At 57.4% G+C, this 21,282-nt stretch overlaps 1 protein-coding gene across 2 annotated transcripts in view; it reads left to right on the top strand.

Annotated features, from left to right (window-relative positions):
- The window catches only part of PADI4 (peptidyl arginine deiminase 4), a 35,651-nt gene extending 14,369 nt beyond the window's left edge, over window positions 1-21,282 (top strand). The window contains exons 3-16 of one of the 2 annotated variants that reach the window (XM_047872606.1): window positions 618-684; window positions 2,254-2,321; window positions 3,797-3,914; window positions 6,038-6,163; window positions 7,614-7,792; window positions 7,960-8,063; window positions 9,006-9,117; window positions 10,481-10,588; window positions 15,915-16,069; window positions 16,810-16,948; window positions 17,174-17,276; window positions 18,100-18,167; window positions 18,766-18,906; window positions 20,718-21,282. In XM_047872606.1, coding sequence (XP_047728562.1) covers window positions 618-684; window positions 2,254-2,321; window positions 3,797-3,914; window positions 6,038-6,163; window positions 7,614-7,792; window positions 7,960-8,063; window positions 9,006-9,117; window positions 10,481-10,588; window positions 15,915-16,069; window positions 16,810-16,948; window positions 17,174-17,276; window positions 18,100-18,167; window positions 18,766-18,906; window positions 20,718-20,951 — 1,722 coding nt within the window. In that variant the 3' untranslated portion in view covers window positions 20,952-21,282. Of the gene's footprint in view, window positions 1-617; window positions 685-2,253; window positions 2,322-3,796; window positions 3,915-6,037; window positions 6,164-7,613; window positions 7,793-7,959; window positions 8,064-9,005; window positions 9,118-10,480; window positions 10,589-15,914; window positions 16,070-16,809; window positions 16,949-17,173; window positions 17,281-18,099; window positions 18,168-18,765; window positions 18,907-20,717 lie in introns of those variants that run through there. The other variant, XM_047872607.1, reaches the window with a different exon arrangement.

The raw sequence follows: 21,282 nt of genomic DNA, 5'->3' as shown, positions 1-21,282 counted from the left end.
TCTTCGCATCCCTGAGTGGCTTACAGCCAGCGCTCTCTCTCCGATGCCGTCTCCACCACGTCTCCAGCTGCGGAGCCCCTACTCCTCTTCCAGGGTCCACCTTACAGGGTACCCCCCCCCCATATGGCCTCCGCAGGCTCAGCCCTTCCATTTCTGGGATCCCATAGGGCCCCCTTCTTTTAAAAACAATTTTTTTAAAGGTTTATCCATTTTTCAGAGAGGAGAGCGAGGGCGAGAGCAGGGGAGGGGCAGAGAGAGAGGGAGACACCGAATCTGAAGCAGGCTCCGGCTCTGAGCCATTAGCACAGAGCCCGACGCCGGGCTGGAAGCCACCAACTGCAAAATCATGACCTGCGCTGAAGTCGGTCGCTTGACCGACTGAGCCCCCCAGGCGCCACCCCCCCCCCCATAGGGCCCACTTCTAAGCATTGTGGTCATCTGAGTACTTTGCTGCCCCCTCTCCTCCCATCAGTTGGGGTGCTCCTTCCAGGCTGGGATCCCTTCTTGTTCATCCTGGTCTCTGCAACATCCCACCCTGAGCTGGCACAGAGCAGGGGTCTAGTTAGTGTTTGTTGAATGACTAAGAGAAGACATTCATGGTTTGCTCTGCCTTTTAGGTCCAGATTTCATACTATGGATCGAAGACCAGCCCGATCCAAGCCCTGCTCTATGTTACTGGTGTCGGTAAGTGAACACCAGGATCCTGGGGTCCCACTGCCCCCCTCCACACACACACACACACACACACACACACACACCACCCTTGCAAGGCATCTCTCCGGGAGAAACTACACACTGGATCTTACTTTAGACTGAGCAGAAAAAAAGGGACAATCTCTGGCTAGTTGTGCATCTGGTGGTTCATAAATATCCCCTCCCCCATCAGTGAACCATAAAGAAATTCACCGAGGGGTAGGGGAGGGAAGGCATTTACAGAGTGTGCAATGACACGTTAATATTTTCTCAACTTAGGAAGTGCTACATATATTTTCCATATATGAGCCTCTATACCTTTTGATACTTCAAATATTTATAAGAAAAGCAGATGATGACAGTCTTATACAATAATAGATAGACCAATGTCCCCCAAATGCCACGACTTACGTCCCATCTTTGCCATTCTGCCGTACCGATGATCTGCCTAGACTCATATTTATTTAATAGTCTTCTTTAAATAAAGTATATTTTCTAACTTGACCTCATCATAAACGATAATTTTATAAGATTGTTGTTGCCATTTAAACGCGCATTAAATATATGAACGGCATGTGAAACGTCACGTTTCATTTCATTAATGGGTTTCATTCATTAACAAATCAATTTCATGCATTGACATACACTTATTTCATGAGTATGCATTTTAATAATATGAACGATATAGCACTAATTCTATACCGGGCGCTGTGCTGAGACTTTACATTTAAACCATATAACAATCCATGAAATTGGTACTGTTATAGCCCATTTGACAGATGAGGAAACTGAGGCACAAGAGGCGGACAGAGCTGCCTAAGTTCCTGCAGCCGGTTAGTGAAGGAGCCGGGAAATGCAGAGCATTCAACTCTATGCTGCTCTGACCCGACTACCACATGGCCGTGGATGTGTTTAAGAGGTCATCCAGGTCAACTTCACACTGTGAGCTCACAAGGTCACTACATACACTCTATGTAACACCTTGCAGATGTGACCACACGTGCTGATGAGAGGGTGGGAGGGATTTAGAAACAGGTGTATGCTTTCTCGGACTTGGCATTTGCATAGAGAGGGGTATGTCTGGGGCCACGATTTGTCCCCAGCACAGTCATAATGCACATAAAGAAGAGCCTGGTGAGGCTGGGTCCCCCACCCCAAGGTCACTGTGGACTGGAGTTGAGGCCAGAGGTCTCTGGGAGCCCGGCGAGGTGTCTTTGCACCAAGCATCCCATTGGGGGTGGCTGGCAATTCTTTCTGAACCCCTGAAGGTGGCTAGATGTGTAGGGTCTGGGTAGCATCGCAGCTGTGACAAGTTCCCCTGCAAAAGGAAAGTACGTGCGGTCAGAAGCTCCAGCTTTGCTGTCTGAATTGCAGTCAGACGTCTTCCTGGGGGACATGGGGGCGTCTTTGAACTTGTGTCTCCTCTGAAGCCGTGCAATGCAGACAATCTCCCGGGGAAAGGATTATTGCCCCGCCCCCCCCCCCCCCCCCCCCGCCGGGCCAGGCTGAGTGCCTTGACCTTGTCCCTTCACCAACCCTCTCCTCTTGGTGGGATTTCAGAAATCTCCTTGAGCGCGGACATCACCCGCACTGGCAAAGTGAAGCCTGCCGGAGCCCAGAAAGGCCAGGTAGGCTCAAGCCTCTGGACGCTCCAGCTGCGCCCTGACTCCGTTGGGTTCTCCTCTGGCGCCCCCTGCTGGTGATGGCACGAATGGCCGCCTGTCCCTCTAGCAAGAACCAGGGAGAGAAGAAAACGACAATCCCCATGTCCATTTTGATGCATATGTTCCCCGTCTCTTTTGCAAAGCTAGATGTTCACCCGTTGTGCGTTCAGAGCATGTGTTGTCCTACAAATTGGAAACGACAGAGTCATCCAGTGAATGCGGGCAGTTCTTAACTCTGGCAAAAACAAAAAACAAAAAAACAAACAAACAAACAAAACCCTCCCACTGGGGGCTCTCTGGACTGGTGGGAGAGATTCCCATGGTGCTGCTGGTGGGGAGTGATGAATAGAGAAAGGAAGGACTGGCAGGGGGGAGGAGAGGGAAGGAGCCAAGTGGGGGTGGGGAAAGTGTGATGCTGAAAGCCCGAGCGAGGCACGCAGGCTGTCCTAACTGGGGTCTGCAGAGGATAAAGCTCAGGGAGCAACTGAAATCCCAAAGCTGCCTGCCCGATTTAATGCTGGTGAGCCCTTTAGAAGGATAGGACCTGTCCAAAGATGAAGATCCCTCTGTGGGGTCAGCCAAAGGCAGAGGGAAAAATTACCATCTGAGCAGTGGACTCGTGCTTCTGTCCCATCCCAACCCAGTCACTCCCTGGGGGTGGGACCTGCAAACAGAAGACGTCATCGCCAATAGGTCCCTCCCGGGAGGGGCTGCTTAATTGGCTTTCATCTTTGGACAGGCAGCAACGAGCTGCTAAGAATTGTACCCACACTTTGGTGAAGGAGTAAAGAGTTCACGATGGGCATCGAGGAGGGCACCTGTTGGGGTGAACACTGGGTGTTGTATGGAAAGCAATTGGACAATACATTTCATATTTAAAAAAAAAAGTTCACATAAGAGTAACCATTTACATTCGAATCTTGGCACAAATATTTAGCTCAGTTTGGTTTGCCAATCAGACAGTTTCTTAGAGCCATCGAAATCAATTTTACTGTCTTGGGCTCCTTTTTTAAAGTTTATTTATTTGAGAGAGAGAGGGAGAGCAGGGAAGGGGCAGAGAGAGAGGGAGAGAGAGAATCCCAAGCAGGCTTCCACGCTGTCAGCGCAGAGCCCCATGCAGGGCTTGAACCCACGAACCGTGAGATCATGACCTGAGCCAAAGTCAAGAGTCAGACGCTTAACTGACTGAGCCACCCAGGCGCCCCTCTTGGGCTCCTTTCCATAGGTGGATGCATTGCATTTGGAGGGAATTTGTTTAGGATTTTTGGAGCAGGAAAAATCCCCTCTTGGGACTAAAGAGTTGACCTGATGTGGGAGCGAGATGTGGAAACTGCACAAGCCTATTGGGGTGCTGGGGAAAGGTGGCTCTGCTTCCCCCACGAGGTGGAGGGACACGCACAGGTTTTCTAAACGTGCCCCATCTCTGCTGGCGTCGACAGAGGGCCTGGACCTGGGGCCCCCGCGGGCAAGGCGCCATCCTGCTGGTGAACTGTGACAAGGACAACCCCAAATCTTCCACCATAGACTGCAGGGATGATAGGGTGCTTGACAGCCAAGGTAAGGACCCCCCCCCCAGCCTCCCCCCTGCCCAGAGAGCTAATGGAAATAGAGCTTTGTCTGTGTGTCAAGCCCTTCTGTCTATGCAGCCTAAGCTTTGGAACGGCCCTCAGAAATGGGTTATTGGAAGCACGTTCTTGTTAGCTTGTCCATTGAATAAAAGGAGTGGACAGGGGTCCTGAGAGGGCAGGCCACGCACCCACGGTCACACAGCAGCCAGATAACCCCTGGGACCAGTGCTGCGTCTCCCCGTGCCTCCTCCGGGCCCCATGCTCGGGTCCGCTGCCCAACCCAAATTTCTGCTCTTGGGTCAAACCTGGGACCTGAAATCATTCAGAATGAAAGCCCACCGCCCCCAAACTCACGTCAGAGCAGCCCCGAGCCCCTGCCGCCCACTGGACACCGCTGTGACCACTTCAGAATCATTAACTCGTTTCATCCTTCAGTTTGAGGCTTGGAGGTACATGCTGTCCTCACCCCATTCTACAGATGGGGAAGTTAAGCAGTTTGCTTAAGGTCACACAGCCAGTGAGTCACAGGTTCAGGATCTGAACCCAGACATCCCAACAGCAGGGCACAAGCATGGAGGTGGGCACGGGGTCTCTGCTGGCACCCCTCTGAGGTGGCTGGGGTGGGAGGAGGGCGCTAAGGGGGTGGCCTTCCGAGGGAGCGGCTAGGAGAGCACAGAAACAGACGCATCTTCACGTTTCTTTATTATTGAGAGACAGAGAGACACAGAGCATGAGCAGGGGAGGGGCAGAGACAGGAGGAGACCCAGAATCCGAAGCAGGCTCCGGGCTCCGAGCTGTCAGCACAGAGCCCGACGCGGGGCTCGAACCCACGAACCGCGAGATCGTGACCTGAGCCGAAGTCAGGATGCTTAACCGACTGAGCCACGCAGGCGCCCCAGAAACAGATGCATTTTAAAGTTGCGTGCACTTGTCTCGGCCTGATGCCAAGGGGCGGCGTCTATGCCGTGCCTGGCACAGAGTAATAATCAAAATAGCCAGTACCCCTTGTGGACACTCCCAGGACCCCGGCTGCTACAGTAAGCACTTTGCACGTGTGACCTCACCCTTCCCTGCTCGTGGGCACGGCCCTCAGCTCTGTTTACCGATAAGGAAGCAGTGAGAGCTGAAATAACTCCCAGGCTCACACAGATCCGGGGCTCAAACCCACCGACTCCTATTCTCGTAACCCGCTGACTGTTGCCCAGTGGTGACTACCGTCTAGCTTCGCGCTCTCCCCATGCCTTTGTTCGCCCACTCTTCAGGTTGGTCCACTTTCCACTCGGGCCCAGGGGAGAAACCTAGCTGCTCCTTCATTCCACAAATAGTTATCGAGCAACCTGCCATGTACTCGTCATTGTTCTAGGTGCTTCTAGGTGCTCCTAGGCTTTAGGAGCTGGGGACAGAGCGGCGAACAAGATAGCTGTGTTGGGGCGCCTGGGTGGCTCAGTCGGTTAAGCGTCCAACTCTTGATTTCGGCTCAGGTCATGACCTCATGGTTGGTGAGTTCAAGCCCCATGTTGGGGTCTGAGCTGGCAGCAGGAGCCTGCTTGGGATTTTCTCTCTCTCCCTCTCTCTCTGCCCCTCCCCCACTTGTTCTCTCTCTTTCTCTCTCTCTCTCTCTCTTAAAATAAACATCAAAAAAGTATTTATTTATTTTTAACGTTTACTTATTTTTGAGAGAGAGACAGAGCATGAATGGGGGAGGGGCAGAGAAAGGGGGAGACACAGAATCTGAAACAGGCTCCAGGCTCTGAGCTGTCGGCACAGAGCCCGACACGGGGCTCGAACTCGTCAACCGTGAGATCATGACCTGAGCCGAAGTCGGACGCTCAACCGACTGAGCCACCCAGGTGCCCCAACATTAAAAAAAAATTTTAAACAAGATAGCTGTGGCCCCTGCTTCACGGAGCTTATACGCTAAGCTTACTATTGCGGGAGAAGACCAAAAACTTAATTAGCTTTCATTCCAAAATGAAAATCATCTTTTAAATTCTGGAAAGAGCATAAGGAAAAGGAAACCAGGCGACCAGGTAGAGGGGGGCCTGAGGGGAGCAGCGGGGGAGAAGAGGGTCTCAGGGGCCTGCGTCTCAGGCCCCTCCCTTCTCGGTCCAGACCTACAGGACATGTCCCTGGTGACCCTGAACACGAACACCCCCAGGGACTTCTTCGCCAGGCACCAGCTGCTGCTCCATGTGGCCAAGTCGGAGATGGACAAAGTCAGGGTGTTCCAAGCCAGCCGTGAGTCACCCTTGGCTGTCACCTTGGTGTCCCCTCCCCCCCCCGGGACAGCCCCTTCGCACCCCCCTTTGACGACTGATTCCTGAGCCCCTATTAGGTAGCACGTTCTTAGGGCCAAGGATGCAGCAGCGAGCAAGGTGGACGTCCATGCCGCTACCTTCTAGAAAGGACACACAGATGATGTGCAGACAAACACTAACATGATGTCTGGTGCTGGGGAGCACTGAGGAAGTAACCCCCTCTCCGAGGCCTGCTGTGTTTGTGTCTGTCTCCTCCCCTCTGCCGCGTGCACACACGCGTGCACACACGCACGCACACAGAGGACTCTGGTTTACGGGGACCGTCGAGCCCAAGCTGACGGCATCAAACTTGGTCCTCCGGCATCCTCCTGACCAAAGACAGCATTAGCTTCGCAGCAGCTCGCACCTGCTCCTGAGCGCCGGGCTTGTTTGAGGCCCGGGGCCCGGAGCAAAGCACATAAAAACACCTCTGCCCCCAGGTCGCTTTCCTCTTGGTGGGTTGAGAGACAACGTATAAAATAAGTAAGTGAAGCAGCTGGTGTGTGAGGGCTGTGCAGGAGAACGCCACCAGGAAGGGGGTGTAGATGAGGGGTAGGGTCTGGGGGTGTGAGGAGTGGAGGTTAGGGAACGCTTCCTCCGTAAGGTGTCACTCGAGCAGCAGGGGCGGGAACAGCCACACAGACACTCAGGGGAAGGGCACTCCAGGCAGAGGGAACCGCAGGAGCAAAGGCCCCGGGTGAGGCCGGATGGTGCCCGTGGGCTTGAGGAAGGCAGGGAGGCCAGTGAGGCTGGAGTGCAGGACTCGGGGTTAACGTGGCAGAGGAGGGTGAAGGAAGGGGAAGGGCCGGCTCAGGCAGGCGGGGAATGACTCTGCCTTCTAGTCTGAGGGAGGCGGCCGAGGCCATCTGAGGGCTCTCGGCAGAGGCACAGCCTGATCTGACTTGCTTCCATTCTAGACCAAGGTGATCAGACTGACGTTGACTTGGTGACAAACCAATTCTTTGCCTCTGCTGAGGCGTCACCTCCTCCAGGAAGCCTTCCCTGGCCCTCTGGGTTTCCCCCCCATCACAGCACTTACTACCATCTGTGATTTTGACCGTCTCTGCTCCTCGTCACTCACCCAGGAGACTGTGACCACCTCCCTGGTCTCCTCCAGTGTCAGCCGAGAGCTGGGGCTCAGGAATGAATGAATGAATGAATGAACGAACCATAATGTATAGTGGACCTGCATGTATATGTTCGGGAATGGCTCAGGGACCCCCGCCCCGGTCACTCCATCCCTGGAGCCCCAGCCAGGGGGCGATGTCCCAGCTGACACTTTAGGTTTCTTTCTCTGAGTGGCTGTGACATGTCTTCATGGCAGCGGTGGCCCCGAGAAGGCATCGCAGCACCGGGGAGAGGCAGACCTGGGCCTCCCTTCTCTCTTCTAGGAGGCAATCAGATCTCCAGGTACAGGGAGGTCCTGGGGCCAAAGCAGCCCTGTCACCCCCTGGAACTCCCGGGGGGCCAGCACAGCACAGACTTCTATGTGGAGGGCCTCGCTTTCCCAGACGCCAACTTCCCGGGGCTCATTTCTCTCGCCGTCTCCCTACTGGACACATCCAACCCGGTAGGCCAAGAGAGCAGCCCAAGGGGGAAGCTGAGTCACCAGGCGGGGGGTGGGGGTGCAGAGCCAGCCGGGGAGGAGGCTCACACAGCCTCTGGGAGGAAGCAGGTGTCTGCGAGGAAGGAGGCACTGGCTGCTGCAATAGCCCTTCCCCCACCCACACCTCGCAGGAGCTCCCCAAGACCCTGGTTTTCCAAGACAGTGTGGTCTTCCGTGTGGCCCCCTGGATCATGACCCCCAATACTCAGCCCCCTGAGGAGGTGTACGTGTGCAGGTGAGGGCTCTGGGGTGCCAGCGGGCGGGGCACAGGTACGCCAGGAGGGGCCCTGGGTTCTGGCTGCAGGGCCCCCCCCCCCCGCCCCGCATCTCCGCTGTGCCAATGGGGGGAAAAGACCCTTATCACAGCGTGCTGAGGGCTCCCGGCTGGTTGGGAATTACCGTGGCTACTGTTTTGTCCTCGCTGTCCTGCCCTAATGCACGCCGAGTGCGGCTTTCTCTCCTGAAGGACTGCAGAATTCGCTAGGCCCGGCAGATGAAAACCCTCAGTCGGCGAGCCAGGCTTCCCGGGCTGCTGAGAGTGCGGCCTGCGGACCTTCTGCCGAACCAGAAACCGTTTCAAATGCATGTTCCGGGCCAACCCCAGAACCGCGGGGTCTTGGGTCTGGGGATGGGGCCCATCTGCCTTTTAACAAGCTGCTCTGGGTGTCCCCCCCCCCCCCAGCATCCACCCTGCCATCTGAGCGCACCTGTTAAGCATCCTGGGGTCTCAGGGGACCCTCCCCTCTCCTCTTCCAGTCGTTTCCAGGCAGAAGGGGTGAGGGAGTAACCTCGTGGGCAGGACGCGGGCTGGAAGCCAGCGAGGCCTGGGTTCAGATTGGGTGCTCGCCCCCGGATGGCATGACCTTGGGCCTTGACCTCCTCATTCTGGCGTCTCCTCAAGGGAAGGGGGTACCTGTTGGCTCCTCTCAGGGATTGTTGCAAGAGTTCAGTGAGATGTTTGCTAGGAGCAGGGAGACCCGGCGAGCCGGGCATGTCCGTCCAGGCCCCAGGCATCTCCCCAGCAGCCACTGTGCCTGTTCCCAACTCCATCCGGGCCCGAGCTCCTGCTCCACCCCTGGGGACCCTCCGGGGGCCCAGCTTGCCCCCTCAGAGCCTGGCCAAGGCCACCGGCTGCTGAATCCAGAGCCCTGAGGGGCTTCTTTTCTGCTCCTTCTAGGATGCTTGAAAATGAGGACTTCCTTAAGGCCGTGACGGTGCTGACCCAGGAAGCCAAGTGCCAGCTGACCGTGTGCACCAGGGAACAGAGTGTGGGGGACCGGTGGATGCAGGTGTGCAGCCCTGTGGGCCAGGGGAGCTGGGACACGCGGGGTGGGTGCTCCTGAGGGTCAAGCGACACTGGGGGACCCAGGCTCCTGGGGCTGGGCCCGGCGGCTCACTGGCTACCGTCCCTCAGAGAGGCAGGAAGTGAGGAGCCCCTGAGGGTCCCCGCATACGGGGGCCCAGGCCAGCGATTAAACTGCCGTGCTCACCAAGATGAAAACCACCTGCCTGCCCGAAAACTCAGATGGCGTCTGGAAATGACGCGAAGCTCAGGGGGCTGGAGCTCAGCGGGTCCCTCCAGTGGCCCTCCCTCCAAGCCAGGTTTCTGGACGCAGTCGCCAGCCTGGCCTCCCAGCCTGGCCGCCCCTTACCTGGTGCCAGCCTGCCGGCCGCACCGTATCTCCATTCTGCTTCTGTGCCAGGCTCCCCGCTCATGCCGTGAGCTCCCCGAGCTCAGGGACTGAGTCTCACTCAGCTCAGCACCCAGCGCGTGGCACGGGGCAGTGGCTGTGGGCAGCCGGCGGGCTGGACCGAACCTCCTTGCCCCTCCCTTGCTTTCTCAGGCTCCTTGCCCTGCCATGCCGGTCGGTCGCCCTGCTCTGGCCTCAGTGCCTTTGCTCTTGCCGCGGCCCCTTGCCACTGTCCTCCCCGTCCCCATCCCCCGCGTCCGGGTCACACTCGCACCATCTCGGCTTGAAAGCTTCCCCTCACCCAATTTCCCCATCCCTCTCCCAACCCCACGCATAAACCCTCCCTTCCTCTTGTGTCGTTCTGTGTTGAGTCGGATCCAACGGCACGAAATTGCTGATGGCACATTTTTGACCTACAGGAGTGGTAATTCCGGGGGGTTCAGCCTAAAAGTAGTCTCATCCGTCCGCCAGAACGCGGGCAGGACTTGGGTTCATTGCCAAGCCCTTTCTGCTTCTGCCCCACGGGCGGGGCTGGGTCCGACCTGCCCCCTTTTGGGGGGCGGGATCTCGTGCTCCCACCTCAGGCCTCAGCTTAGCAGAGCATCAGGAGCCCCTCCTGGGTGTCCCCACAGACCCTCACCTCCCCGCCCAGCACCTCACACTGGGTGCGAGGTGCCCGGCTTCCTGAGGGCAGGGTCTGAGGCTCGCTCGCCAGGTCCCCGGCACCTGTAGCACTCGGTCCCAGCACTCACCAGGAGTGGGGGTGAACTTGTTGGGGCAAACACAGGATAATAAACTCCGCTTCCTCAGAGCCCCTTCTCTGGGGTGGAATTTGCCCTTGACCACGGCGTGGGAGGGGGACGGATGGTTCTGCGCCCACCCCCACCCCCCGATCCCTGCACCGGGTGTCACAACCCAGAGAGCACGCGTTTCAGCCTTCCTTCCACTCACTCACACACAGGACGAGATAGAGGTTGGCTACATCCAAGCCCCGCACAAGACACTGCCCGTGGTCTTTGACTCTCCAAGGAACAGAGGCTTGAAGGAGTTCCCCATCAAGTGCATGCTGGTACGTGCTGGGGGGGCCGGCAGTGCTGAGACCCCCTTGCCCCAGGTCTCCCTCCTCACTGCCCGTCCCCCCCTCCCCTCCCCCGCCAGCCCCCGTGGCTGAGCACACCCGCTCCGTAGACGCAGCTCCTGCTTGAGCCGCCATCACGCAGGTGGACCGTGTTATTTTTGTCATTGCCGAGACGGGATCTGGCCCTTCCTTTCCCAAAGCTCTTTCCAGCCATGAGCTCAGCCTGTCCTCAGAATAACCCTGCCAAGGACGTAGGTCAGGCTTGGGCATCCTTGGTCCTCTGAAGATGCTCTTGTGGCAAGGTGGGGGGGGTGGAGCCAGGACTGGAACCTTCCCCGGTGTCTGTCTGGAGGATCTGTCTTTTGGGTGGGGTCTGGCCTCGGGGGGTGTTCCATCTGGGGTGTGGGGTGGGTTTGGGGATCAGGGCGGTCGTTTCCTAGATGTGACCGTGTGTGTGTTTGGGGGTGGGGGTGGGGGTGACATATTGGTGAATCATGCCGGACTAGCCTGGCAGGTTTGTGTAAACTCAGCAGAGACTTATAATGATAACAATAGTTACATTTATCAAGCCCGTGGATGCTGTCACTAGGCCCATTATATAGATGGAGAAATTGAGGCTCAGAGAGGTGAAGCAGCTTTTCCAAGGTCACACAAGGAGAGAGGAGAGGCTGGTGGGTCCGGCTCCGGGAGCTCTGTGGCCACCAGGCCCTCATTCCAGGCTGATTCCAGGATTCCAGGGATGGAGGAAGGAGTGTGGGGTGTAAGGTTTGCTCTGATGAATGGCTTTCCCGGGAGCACCCTGAACCCCAGGGAAGGGGAAGCGGGTCTGCCCACACAGGAAGCTTTGAAAGGGAATCTGAGTTCAACTCAGCACCTCGTCTGAGTCCCTCTCGCTCTCCTGGGCTGAGTGGGGCTGATGCAGAGATTTTGTGGGTCCACGGTGTCTGTCTGTGTGGCATCAGGCTAATCCTATTTCAGGACCCTGGGGACAGACGAGCCAGCTGCCACTGGGACCTTCGTCCCTCTGTCTGTTTTCAGCCCTGCTCCGCTCTGCTCAGGGGCCTCTCACTTTGGTAATCTGAGTGTGACAAAGGTCAGATTCTCTGATGCCACAAGCGAAATCTCCAGAGTCCTGTTGGGCAGACAGACCCCTCAGCACGGGTGACCTCATCCTTTCCCACACCCGGCCTTGAACAAGGGGCTGCGATGTTTTTTTTTTTTCCAACGTTTTTTTATTTATTTTTGGGACAGAGAGAGACAGAGCATGAACGGGGGAGGGGCAGAGAGAGAGGGAGACACAGAATCGGAAACAGGCTCCAGGCTCCGAGCCATCAGCCCAGAGCCTGACGCGGGGCTCGAACTCACGGACTGCGAGATCGTGACCTGGCTGAAGTCGGACGCTTAACCGACTGCGCCACCCAGGCGCCCCATGGGCTGTGATGTTTTCTTAGGCAAGCACATCTGCGGTATTCCGACTCCCATCACTCAGGAAAAGAATTGGGATAAAAGTCAAACTTGTCACCAGGCAACAACCCCATCTGCTTTTCCAGACTCATCACGAGCCACTCTCCCTGTCCCCCAGCCAGCTCCAACCTCACCGGCCTCCTTCCTGTTCTTCCAATGCACCCAACTTGTACTCACCTCGTTTGCATATGCTGTTCCCTCTGCCTGTAATGTTCTTCCCGCTTCACACGTCTGGCTGGGTCTGCTTCAGTGCCCTCCTCGGTGAGGCCATCCCTGACCCTGCAGGACTCCCCCCCCCACCCAGCCCCTCGCATTCTTGTTGGTTTCACCTTGTTGGTTTCTTCCGGAGTGTTTTGTTACAAGTCACTGACTCGTTACTTCCGTTTTATTGTCTGTTACTTCCGTTTTATTGTCTGTTTCCCTGCTAGACAGGCAGCCGCAGGAGGGCGGAGCCTGAGGCCGGGGTGCCCATCACTGTGCACAGGCCAGTTAGCACACAGCTCCACATGTGGTGGGTGTTCTTCCCAAAAGACAACGCCAGTAAATTTTGGACACCCATCCGTGGGAAACCAGCAGCGCTTACTGTAAATAGAAAGGCAACCGTGAAAGTAAATAGGATTAAAGCAAATAATGTTACTAAAGCCAGCTCGGTACCAAGGAGTACAAGCAGGAAGCCCAGATGGGTTCTCTGGCTGTTAAAGGGGGAGATGGGCTGGTTTTGAGGACAGATTTGCACACTCTGGGTCTTTGATGAACCAGAAAGACTAGAGGAGAGTTAAGCGGGCGACATGTTTCTAAGTCTGTGCTAGAAGCCGGATCAGCTGGGGTCACACGTGTGAGCTTCCCCTGCCCATCCCACTCCCTGGGGGTGGGGGGGGGGTACTTCTGCAGACCTTGGGCACGCCTTCACTGGCCTTCAGAAATCCAAGCCTTGACCCACGGGGCACCGGGGCGGCTCAGTCTGTTAAGCGTCAGACTCTGATTTCAGCTCGGGTCATGATCTTGTGATTCATGAGTTCGAGTCCCACATCAATCAGGCTGTGTGCTGGCAGTGGGGAGCCTGCTTGGGATTCTCTCTCGCGCCCTCTCTCTCTGCCTCTCCCCTGCTTACCCTTGCTCTCTCTCTAAAATCAATAAAGAAGAAAGGAATCCAAACCTGCAGCCTGTGACACTGAGCCCCTCTCATGGCAACGGCCAAGGCAATGACTTGTATGAATTTATCATTCGCTCATCAGACATTCTTTGAGCCCATTCTCCGTGCCCAGCCTTGTTCTGGGCTCTTGGAGTATATCAGTGAGCACTGCAGAGGCCCCCACCCTCATGGAGGTGACATTCTAGCCCGGAAAGACAGACGATAAGCTAAGCACAACAATAAATAAATTATGTTGTATGTTGGGAGGTGGGACCTAGTGCTATAGGTGAAAAAAACAAAACAGAACAGAATCGAGAGGCTCCCAGGCGCCAGAGTAGTGGGAAGATTACACTGCAATTTTAAACAGGATGGTCAGGTAGGGCCTCTGAGAAACAGACACACGCACAAAAACTCAAAAGAGGTAAGAGAGTCGGCTATGTGGGTGTCTGGGTGAAGAGTGTTCTAGGCAGAAGAAACAGCCAGTGCAAAGGTCCTGAGGCACGAGCATGCCTGGCATGTTCAGGGAAGCGTGAAGAGGCCAGAAGGGGTGAAGCAGAGTGGGCAAGAGGAAGGGTGGGAGCTCTTGGCCCCATCTGGTGGGAGAACGAAGGCCTTTCTCAGCAATGAGACCGTCAACATTCCGGAAGATGTCGCCATCACTCTGAAGAGAGGCACTGTTATTTGCGAAGGGCCCCAGAGGAACCCTGCGGAGGGACTTCAACCACATCAGTGTAGAGCTCAGTCTCCCTGGAAGGAAAACGAAGAGCTCTGAGTTGACGCATGGTGGGAAACTGGAGAGCTGGCTACCGTTCGCACCATCTGTAGTCGTGTGCAGAACATGGTCAAGGGCGTCACGCGGGGCTTCCGTTACAAGACGAGGCCCGTGCCCGCTCGCTCCTCCACCGACGTCATCGTTCGGGAGAATGGCGCTCTCGTCGAGATCCAAAATCTCTCGGGTGAAAAACACCCCCCCCCCCCCCCGCAGGGTGCGGATGAGGCCAGGCGTTCGCTTGTTCGGTATCTCAGGCCCAGAAAGATGAGTTCATTCTTGAAGGAAATGACATTGAACTTGTATCGAAACTCAGCTGCTTTTGATTCAGCAGGCCACAAGCATTAAAAATAAGGACATCAGGAAATCTGGGGATGGTGGCGAGGTTTCTGAAAAAAGGAACGGTTCGGCAGGCTGATGAATAAGGACTAAGTTGTCCAGCTACAGAAACTACAAGATGCCAGATAATTTTTCAGACCTACTTGGCATATTTTAAAGATGCACTAAAAGGCGTATTGATTTGGGCGGGTGGGGGTGCGGGGAAGAAGTGAGCGAGGAAGGAGAGGCTGGCTGTTAGGGAGGTGATGGGGATGACGCGGGGGCTGTTGGTTTAAGCTCTGGGAAACTGGGGAGTTGTTGTGGGTTCCTTTTTTTGACGTTTGTTTATTTTTGGGAGAGAGGGGGAGAGAGAGGGAGAGGGTGCATGTGCGCAGGGGAGGCGCAGAAAGAGAGGGAAAGAGAGAATGTCAAGCAGGCTCCGTGCTGTCAGTACAGAGCCTGACATGGGGCTCGAGCTCCCGAACCAGGAGATCGTGACCTGAGCTAGAAATTAAGATTCAGGCACTGAACCAACTGAGCCACCCAGACGCCCCAGGAATGACGGCTTTTAAACTGGGAGCGTCATAGACCTCCTTGAGAGGACTCTTCTTCCCAGAGAAATGCACGGAAGCTCACAATTTGGAACCTACCTGCAGGGAGTCGGTGGCCCCCGTGAATTTGTAAAAAGCTAGGGCTAGTGCAGTAGACAGAATGGCGGCCCTCGAACACGGCCCCGTGCGAATCCCCAGGACCTGATGCTATCTTGTGGCAAAAGGCACTTTGCAGATGTGATGAAGTTGGGGACTCTGGGATGGGGGAGGTGCCCCTGAGTTATCTGGCGGGCTCTGTGCCATCGTGGTGCTCCTTGGAAGAGGGAGGACGGAGTGGGAGAAGGCCCTTGATGATGGAAGCAGAGGATGTAGCAATGCGCCTTGAAGCTGGGGGGAGAGCCCACCAGCCACGGCGGCTACTAGGGGCCGAAAGGGGCAAGGAGACAGGTTCTCCCCTCAGAGCCTCTGGAAGGAACTGGCCCTGCCACACCTTGATATTAGCCTGGTGAGACCGGTTTCAGACCTCTGACCCCCAGAGCCGACAGAGGATAAACGCGTGTTGTTTTAAGCCACTAGATGTGTTACAGCAGCCACAGTGAACTCGCACGGGGCAGGAGATTGTTCCCGCAGAGACCCGCGCGGGGACGTCGCGGCCATTCGGCGAGGCCCGCTCCAGCCCGAGGTCAGGATGCAGTGTGGCGTGGTGCAAGAGGGCTTGCTGTAGAGACAGCTCGAATCTGCGTCCCTCCACCGACGGGCCGTGGCACCTGATGAAGCCACACGCTGCTCTGAGCTGCGTTTCTTCTCTGCAGAACGAGGGCAAAAATGATACTTTGCAGATCACGTTGTTACGGCCGAGTTAAGGTTTGCAAAAGCAGCGGGCGCGTATGAGGCACTCGACAAACGCCGGTCCCTTTTCTTAACCAGCTGGTTTGAACCCCTTCTGCATCTTCAAGCGACAGCGGTGCCTGGGCTGTACCGGCCGCTGACCGTTCCCGAATCCTTCCCGTGACTCAGCTCCCGCCCTCTCCTCACGCGGGGACCGTGTTCTCTAACGCTTGGTACATGCTTCTCCCATCCCAGGGTCCCGATTTTGGCTACGTGACTCGAGGGCCCCAAACAGGAGAGGTTTCTGACCTCGACTCCTTTGGAAATCTGGAAGTGAGCCCCCCGGTCAAGGTTGGGAGGAAGAAATACCCTCTGGGCAGGATCCTCATTGGGAGCAGCTGCTACCCCAGGTGAGGAGGGGAGGGGCGGCGAGGGGTGGCCCCAGGGCCACGGTGGAAGCCCTCCCTACTTGCTTCCGACCCCAGGGCCTCGACAGACTCCAGGGACTTGGGAACTGTGGGGGTCGTCGGGGAAGGCCTCGCTGAGAAGGCAGCTCTTGAGCGAAGGCCTGACGACAGTAAGGACATGGCTGCGTGGAGATCTGGGACAGAGGGCTCCTGGCAGCTGAAAGAGCATGTGCCAAGGCCCTGAGGCAGGACTGAACTGGGTGTGTTCAAGAAGGCCAGAGGGGCTAGAGCAGATTGAGAGAGAGCAAAGGGCTAGATCAGGAAGGACCATGGAGGCCAGAGCGAGGAGGAAACTGAAGCCCAGAGAGGTGAAGGAATGTCCCCAAGGCCACACAGCTAATCAGAGATCATCCGCTCAGACGGGGCCGGCTCTCCACGGAGCTGTGAGCCATGTTTACCCACAACGCCAGCATCTGGGCTGAGCCAGTGGGTTTTGCTTCCCGAGGCTAAGCTCTGGTCTTATTTGCCGTACTGACTCGGTGCCTCAGTTTCCCCCAACACAACCGGGATGGCAATTCGTAAAGTCCCCCAGTGTTTGAGGAGACAGTTAAAGGCGTCCAGGCTTCTGAATCCCTTCCCTAGCTGAAGAAGACCCCCGACCCCTTTGCCCAGCCTCCAGGCCCTCGGAGATCTCCCTGTTGCCCCCCGCCCCCCATAACGCCCCCTTCATCCTGTGTCGGCAGCAACGAGAGCCAGGAGATGCACCAGGCCTTGCAGGACTTCCTCAGTGCCCAGCAGGTGCAGGCGCCCGTGAAGCTCTACTCCGACTGGCTGTTTGTGGGCCACGTGGACGAGTTCCTGAGCTTCGTCCCGGTGCACAAGGTGCAATGTGGGGGGCTGCCTGGAGGAAGGCACACACCTCCGCCCTGGGCTCCCAGGTTTTGCTCCGTGCTTTGCCTGGGATGGGTGGGGGGGGGGGCGCCTGGCCTCACGTGCCGGACTAGCTTTCCCTCAACCCCAGGAGGGGGCCAGCCGGGGTCCAAGCCCGCCCTTCTGGGAGCCCCAGGGGCAAAGCTGACCTCTGACCCCAGCGTTTCATGCCTCCAGGGCTTCCGGCTGCTCCTCGCCAGCCCCAGGTCCTGCTACAGGCTGTTCCAGGAGCAGCTGAAGGAGGGCCACGGCGAGGCTCTGCTATTTGAAGGGGTCAAGAGTAAGTTGGCTGGGCCTTGCGTTTCCACCCGGGGTCCTTTCTCTGCCTTTGCGTGGCCTCCTGTTGCCAGGTGGGGGCACCTAGAACACCTGTCCTCTGAGCACCCGCTGTGCGCCAGACATTGTGCTCCGGGCCAGGGGTGCTGTGTGAACAGGGCAGACGAGCTCCCTGCTGCTGCTGCAACGGCCCGCAGTCCTGGGGAAGCGAGTCAAGAAAACAGCCGCAGCACGGGGGCTGGAGGGTATCTGGGAGGAGTCCGAGGGAGGCTTCCTGGAGGAGACAAAGACCAGGCAGGAGCATGACGAATGAGCAGGAGTTCACCCAGTGGGGTGGCGGGATGAGAGGAAGAGAGGTAGCTCAGACAGAGGGAACCGTCAATGCGAAGGCTCAGAGGCAGGAGAAAGTGAAATGTGTTTGAGGACCCGCATGAAAGTTCAGTCTGGCTGGAGGTAATCTCAAAGTCCACAGATAGGGGCTGGTGTCAGAGGTCAGTAAGTCACGGCTGAGAGTTTTTACGTCGTGTCCGTAGTATGTCGTGTTGCATCAGGCAACGGTGAGACCTCTGTTTGCCGTTCGCTGGATGGGAATTTTTTGGAGATAATTTAAGGGGGTGAGAGCCACACCTTTAAGGAGAAGTCGCGCTGAGAAAATACGTTCGTTAAGGCGCGTGCCTCCCGGCTGCGCACAACAAACCTACCTGTTAGGAATTCTAGCCGCCCCCATTTTGTAGATGGGAAAACTGAGTCCCCACCGTGCCCACCAGGAGGACGGAAATTGACCTCCGAGTTCACCTGCTTTTGTTTTTTCTTTTTCTCCATGCCAGAAAAAAAACAGAAAATAAAGGACGTTCTGTCCAACGAGAAATTGAGAGAAGATAATTCGTACGTGCAGGTAGCAGCCTGGGTGCCGGAGACGCCACAGTCCAGGCAGACCTACCCACCCGCCCCCACCACCTTCCCTAACCTCAGAGGCACAAGGGCGGAGCCTTCCACCAGCTGCCTGTAGGCTTGGTGGCAGGTGGCTCCGGGATTCGGGTAAATGTGTGGGGGACAGAGAGAGAGAGACTTCAGTCACCACTGCAGGAACACACACGAGTGATGCATGGAAAAGAGGGGAAGCAAAATCGGGAAAGCTGGAACCAGAGAAAGACGGGGGCGGGAGCTCTCAGAAACAGGGACAGAGGCAGGAGAGAGGCCAAGTGCTAGAGTGACCGGAAAGACAGGGACGCACAAGCCGAAGCAGGAGGCAGAGGGACTGAGCAGAGCAGAGCAGGAAGGGAGCGACGAAAAGGAGGGGCCCATCACTGCCTCCCCGACTTCGTCCCTAGTCCTCCCCTTGGCCAGGCCTCAGCCCCAGACTGTCCTCCTCCGCGGCGGTCCCCACCCCTCCTTCACTCCCCACCCCGCCGTGCCCACCGCCCCCTCACCACCCCTCCACCCCCTCGTTGCCCGCCCCACCCCTGCCTGAGTCGGCCCCCCCGCCCCCCTAGAAATGCATCGACTGGAACCGGGAGGTGCTAAAGCGGGAGCTGGGCTTGACCGAGCGGGACATCGTGGACATCCCCCAGCTCTTCAAGCTCCAGGATGACCTCCAAGGGAGACTCAAGGCCGAAGCCTATTTCCCAAACATGGTGAGGAGGGGGGCTTTGGCTGGGCTCGCCTCTGCCAGTGGCCTCAAGTCAGGACCCCCGGGTGTGGGTCCAGGGGGCTTGGCTGTCCGCTCGGGGCTGGCGTGGCCGTGTGCCGCTCCCAGGGCGGCTCTGGGCGTCTCACAGCCATGACGGTGTGGGGCTCCTGCTTCACAGATGAGGCACAGAGAGGTCGGGCCTCCGGCACAAGGACACACAGCTGGAATTCGAACCAGGGGTCTGGCTGCAGAGCCCACACCCTGACCCCTGAGGCACTGCCGGCTACGGATTTCCCGGCGGGGGCAGGGGGGCGGGGGGCCGGTGTAGGTGTGCCCTTGAGCAGGCAACTTACAAGCTGCTCTCCATTTCAAGTCCCATTGGGAAGGGGAAAAGTCGGGGGCACCATTTCAGACTGGGTGGTCCAGGCAGGCCATGAGGCTAGCACTGCCTGGGCTGGGTGGATTCACTCCTCTGACGGGTGAACTCGGGGCGGGGGGGATCCCACCCTGGTCAAGAACTTTTAACTGTGACCCCCTCCTTGCCCACCCCAAGACCATCTTAAAGCCATCCACGGTATTTCTACTATCCCCGTGCCCTTCCTCTGTCTCTCCAAAGGATACCCGAGGGCCGGGCAGAAACCCCAGCTGGGGCCCTCAGCTACCCTGTCCTGCTGGGGCTGGGCCAGTCCCGGCACAGTGGACGTCAGACTGGTTTCCCCGGGTCCCTGGGGTTCCAAGGCAGCGGTTGGGATTTTTTTCCGTCCTAGGCATTGAGGTACTACAGAAGATTTTATTTAGAAGAAGAGGTTCCGTGGCTAAACCAACAAGGCAGGAAGGGGCACCTTGAATAAAAGCCCTTGGCCCCGAGCATTTGTTTCTGCCTGTCACTCCAGCCAGGTTCCCCAGGCAGGAAAGAGGGTGGATGCCACCAGCCGGGGGGCGAGGCATCGCAAATGAAGTGAGACCGGCGACCGTGGGTGCCTTCGCTGTTCGAGGCCCCGAGCAAGAGTCGTGATTCCCCCCCCCGCCGCCCCGGGAGCCCACGGTGGGAGCGGGGAGGGCGTGGGTGTGGAACAGGCAGAGAAACTCAGAGTGCGAGACCCCCAGCACGGGCTGTGTCTGAGTGGTGCCAAGGAGTGAGATGCCTTTCCACGACTCCTGAGCCCTGGAGACCGACTCTGCACCTGCTCCGTGCCAGCACGGTGCCCCGTGAGCCTGACGTCTGATTGTCACGGCAGCGGCAGTGTGTTTGGGCTCCTTTTGCTGCTGCGTCTCAGAGAGGGAAAGTGACTTGCCTAAGGTCACACAGCTATTGAGTAACAGGGCTGGGAGTCGAACCTCTGTTGGCCTGGAGTCAACACCTTTGTCCTGTCTCACCTCCCAAGATAGTGGAGGAAACAGTCATTTCCATAAACTGCAATATACAGAGAGCGCTACCAAAAAGGTGGTCATTTATGCGTCCGTTCGACAGGTATTTCCCAAGTGCCTTTGTTATGCCAGGCGCCATGCCGGCCGCTGTGGGAGCACAGAGGGGGAGCATCGAGTGCCGCAGTTCAGGGACTCGTGGGCGGCTTCCCAAAGCGGGTGGCATTTGAGCTGGCCCTTGAGTCGCAGAGAGTTTTCCAGAAGGTGGCAGATGGGCGAGAGCACGGGTCCTGGAGTCTGCCAGACTTGGGTATGAGGCCTGGGCCTCAGTTTCCCCCTCTGCGAAGTGGGGCTGCTGTTGCTGAAGGTCAGAAGAAAAGGGGGCCCCTCGGAGGGTGATGGCGGGCTGCACGCCGTCGCCCCTGACCCGGGGACCCCGCGTCTTTGCAGGTGAACATGTTGGTGCTGGGGAAGCACCTGGGCATCCCCAAGCCCTTCGGGCCCATCATCGACGGCCAATGCTGCCTGGAGGAGAAGGTGCGGTCCCTGCTGGAGCCGCTGGGCCTCCGCTGCACCTTCATCGACGACTTCTACGCGTACCACCTGCGGCACGGGGAGGTGCACTGCGGCACCAACGTGCGCCGGCGGCCCTTCTCCTTCAAGTGGTGGAACATGGTGCCCTGAGCCCATCCCCCCCACCCCATCCTGTGCCCTGAGCCCATCCCCCCCCCCCGCCCATCCTTTCCTTCCGAAGCTCCCGGCCGGACACTCTGATCCCCTGCAGTGTGGCATCGCGAGAGCTCTTAGGGACATTTTGGCCCCCTGGGCGTGGCAGCCTTCCAAGACAGCGGCTTGCTTCCTTCCGCTGTGCCCTGCGGGGCCGTCGTCTCGCGGTTCAGGAGTTCGAGCCTCGCATCGGGCTCTGAGCTGACGGCACAGGGCCTGTTTGGGATTCTCTCTCTCTCCCTTTCGCTCTGCCCCTTCCCCAACTCTCTGTCTCTCAAAAATAAATGAA

The sequence above is a fragment of the Prionailurus viverrinus genome, chromosome C1, assembly GCF_022837055.1.
Source record: "Prionailurus viverrinus isolate Anna chromosome C1, UM_Priviv_1.0, whole genome shotgun sequence".
In the NCBI taxonomy this organism is placed as follows: domain Eukaryota; kingdom Metazoa; phylum Chordata; class Mammalia; order Carnivora; family Felidae; genus Prionailurus; species Prionailurus viverrinus.
This window is presented reverse-complemented; position numbering and strand designations above follow the sequence as displayed.